This window comes from Mastomys coucha, unplaced genomic scaffold (genome assembly GCF_008632895.1).
Source record: "Mastomys coucha isolate ucsf_1 unplaced genomic scaffold, UCSF_Mcou_1 pScaffold21, whole genome shotgun sequence".
NCBI classification, from domain to species: Eukaryota; Metazoa; Chordata; class Mammalia; order Rodentia; family Muridae; genus Mastomys; species Mastomys coucha.
The window spans coordinates 174,895,013-174,898,621 of NW_022196904.1; the positions used below are offsets into that span (position 1 = coordinate 174,895,013).

At 47.0% G+C, this 3,609-nt stretch overlaps 1 protein-coding gene across 1 annotated transcript in view; it reads left to right on the forward strand.

The window, feature by feature from the left end:
• Entpd7 (ectonucleoside triphosphate diphosphohydrolase 7) overlaps positions 1 to 3,609 on the forward strand; it is a 45,717-nt gene that overhangs the window by 31,144 nt on the left and 10,964 nt on the right. The window contains exon 8 of the mRNA XM_031390390.1: positions 1,049 to 1,182. Coding sequence (XP_031246250.1) covers positions 1,049 to 1,182 — 134 coding nt within the window. The remainder of the gene's footprint in view (positions 1 to 1,048; positions 1,183 to 3,609) is intronic.

Genomic DNA, 3,609 nt, shown 5'->3' on the forward strand with positions numbered 1-3,609 from the left:
TGTAAGGGCTTGAAACTGTCAATAGTGTGTAAGTGTGTAAGGGCTTGAAACCGTCAGTGGTGTGTAAGCGTGTAAGCGATTGAAACCGTCAGTGGTGTGTAAGTGTGTAAGCGCTTGCATTGAGGATTCTTCTTTGACTTCTTTTATGGAAAGCTTCAGACATCTATAAAAGTAGAATAAGTAATAAAATGAACGTGGATGAACTCATCACCCAGTCCCGGCACTTGGAATAGTTTACTACTTTTTGTGTCTGCTCTCTTTCCAAAGAACACGTTTTTTTTTTTTTTTTTAAGATTTATTTATTATGTATTTATTGTAAGTACACTGTAGCTGTCCTTAGACACACCAGAAGAGGGCATCAGATCTCATTATGGGTGGTTGTGAGCCACCATGTGGTTGCTGGGATTTGAACTCATGACCTTCGGAAGAGCAATCATTGCTCTTACTCACTGAGCCATCTCACCAGCCCCCAGAACACGTTTTTAAGTCTTCCATTGTAGCTGTTGTTGTTTAAGTATTATTTATTGTATGTGTGTGAGACAGGGATGAACATGCCGTGGTGTCTGTGTAGAGGATGGCTAGCCTGCCAGGGCTGCTCTCTCCTATCCCTGCAGTGCACAGTTGAAATACTATATGGAAGTCATTTGCAAGAATTATTCACCATATAATGTATACTTAGTAGTTAGATTAATTTATTTTAGTTGATTTCAAATAAAAAGCCAGAGCTTTTACAGGATAGGCCGTTCTGCTGGCCTAGCAGTCTTCCTTTCCCCCTCCCTCCCTCCCTCTCTCCCTCCTTCTCCCTCTCCCCCTCCTTCTCCCTCTCCCTCTCCCCGTCCCTCTCCCCTTCCCTCTCCCCTCCCTCCCTCCCTCCTTCTCCCTCTCCCTCCTTCCCTCCTTCCCTCCCTCCTTCCCTCCCTCCCTCCTTCTCTCCCTGTCTCTCTCTCTGCATGGTGAGGGGCAGTTGAAGTGTAGTCTTTCCTTTCGGCCTTGCGTCTTGGTTTGGGCTGTTTGAATCCTGTTGCTGTATCAATGATATTGATTTCAGAGTCAGATGCAGACACCTCTGTGGACTCAGCATCAGGACGCAGGAGGACTGTGGGGATCCTGGACATGGGAGGAGCCTCTCTCCAAATTGCCTACGAAGTTCCTACCTCAGCCTCCGTCCTTCCTCCCAAACAGGTATTTTGCCCTGTATGGGAGTTCAGTTAGGAATGCCAGTACTGGTGAAGGAAGATCACTGTTGAAGTTTGGGTTTTTTTTTTTTTGGTGGGGGGGATCTCAATTTATGGTCATAGCTGGCTTTGAACTCAGAAATCTGCCTGCCTTTGCCTCATTCAAGGCCTGTGCCTGCCACCACCCTGGCACGAGCCTGCATTATCTTGAGTAGGTTATCTCCCTGAGCCTCACTGTCCAAAGGGATAATAGTATGCATCTTGTAAAGTTGTAAGGACATCAGGGTGTGAAGCACTTAGCAAGTGGCTCAGCTTGTGATAAGTGCTTGATACATCTTAGCTATTATACTGTGTATCTTTTGGGGTGGCCCGAAGAGTAAACATACAGGTCAGTCCTGGGTGCCATGCATACATACCTTTCCCCCTACTGTTCCTTTCCCTCAGCTCTAAGAATATTTACCTCTCATGTGTGCTCATGTGTGCTCATGTGTGCTCGTGTGTGTGTGTGTACATACATTTGGGTGCAGATGTATGTGGAGGCTAGAGGACAGCGTCAGGTGTCTTCTGATTGTGTGCCACCTTACCCTTTGACACAGACTTTCTCACTGAACTCGGAACTTGTGTGCTAGACCAGCTGGTCAGCAAGTCCCGGGAATCCTTGTGTCTTCTCTTCCCCAACATGGAGATTATAGGCATGCACTGGCACACCCACCTTTGTGTGTGCGTTCGTGCCTGCCTGCCTGCCTGCCTGCCTGCCTGCGTGCCTGCCTGCCTGCCTGTCTATCTGTCTGTGTTTCTGTGTCTGTGGTGGAGATGCTTGTGTAGGTAAGAGTGGATGTGGAGACCCAAGGTTGACATTACACACCTAGGTTTTCATGGGAGAACTGGGATCAAACTTAGGCTAATTTAATCTAATTCTGTGTGTGACAAGTACTTTACTGACAGAGTCCCTGGCCCCTTAAAAAAATATATCTTGTTTGTTTGTTTGTTTGTTTTGTGGCACTCTGGATTCATCCCAGGGTCCTGCATATGCTGGGCAAGTGCTGTACCAACGAATTGCATCTCCAGCCAAGAAGGTGTTTTTAGGGGGAAGACTCTCCATAGAGAGAAAAGGGAAGCATCCCTCTTAAGTGTGTATATGCAGGAGAAATAGGACATGCTAGCTAGCTACACAGCCTCCAGAAATCTATGGAGTCAGCCAGTCAGTGTCAGGCAGACCACAGCAGTCCCTGTGGTTTGATCTAAGTGGTGGCTTGTCGCCCTCGGTGCTGTTGATATTTGGGGCTGAATGATTGTGTGTGGCTGGGGGTACTGTGGTGCTTAGCATGGCCCCTGGTTGAGACCCTCGTGCTATAAAGGCTGTGAGGAGATAGGGACCAGCAGGGTCAGCCCCACTTGTGAAGGCCTCGGAAGGAGCCATGCAGTAGGTGTGAGATCACAGGTAGCCTGCGTGTGCAGATGCAGGAAGCAGCACATCCGATGCAGACACAGCAGTGCAGTGACTCACAGACGGATGCCCGTGCTTGGTTAGCTAGCAGAGAACGCACAGCTATCAGCTGGAATTCCAGAACATCGTCAACACTGCCAAAAGCAAATCCCATATTCCTTGACAGTTATCTCCCGCCATCCCATCTCCCCGCTGCTTTCTCTCATCTGGGGATCTGCCTATCTGGGTATTTCATATAAGGAGATCATGCAGGATGGCCCTTTACATCTGACTCTTAGGAAAGCATTTGCCAGCTAATCGACGTTGTAATACGGACCAGTGCACTGCTGATTCTGGTGGCTGAGTAGCTTTGCACTGAACGACCGATCCACGTTCTGTTGATTCATTCAACAGTGGATGCACAGTTGAGCTATGCCCACACTTAGGCTATTACGGATAGTAGTGTTGTGAATATTGAGGAACACGCTTTTGTACAGACATAAGTCTTTAGGTCTCTTGGGCACATTTAGGAGTAGAGTTGCTAGGTGCAGCAATATGTTCACAAATAAAAAATACTACAATTCAAATAGCTATTGTCACTTTGCAATAATACACATTGAAAGAATTACACACAAAGTACATTGGGATGGTCATTCATGTCAGGGGTCAGGGGTGGGATCAGGTATGAGGAAGAACAGGAATAACTAGAACAAAAGAGGGGCTTTGCTGTGGCCTGGGACCACAAGCTTAGGGACATAATGCAGCCTTTGCATTTAAACTTAAAAATTAAAATCAAGGCTGGGTGTGGTGGCACATGCCTTTGATCCCAGCACTTGGGAGGCAGAGACAAGTGAATCTTTGTGAGTTTGAGGCTAGCCTGATCTACATAGTAAGTATCAGGCCAACCATGGTTACATAGTGAGACCCTGTGTGAAACAAAAGAATGAATACACAGAAATACACCCAAACACCCCCCCCCCTTATTTTGAAGATAAAACTAACCTTTCC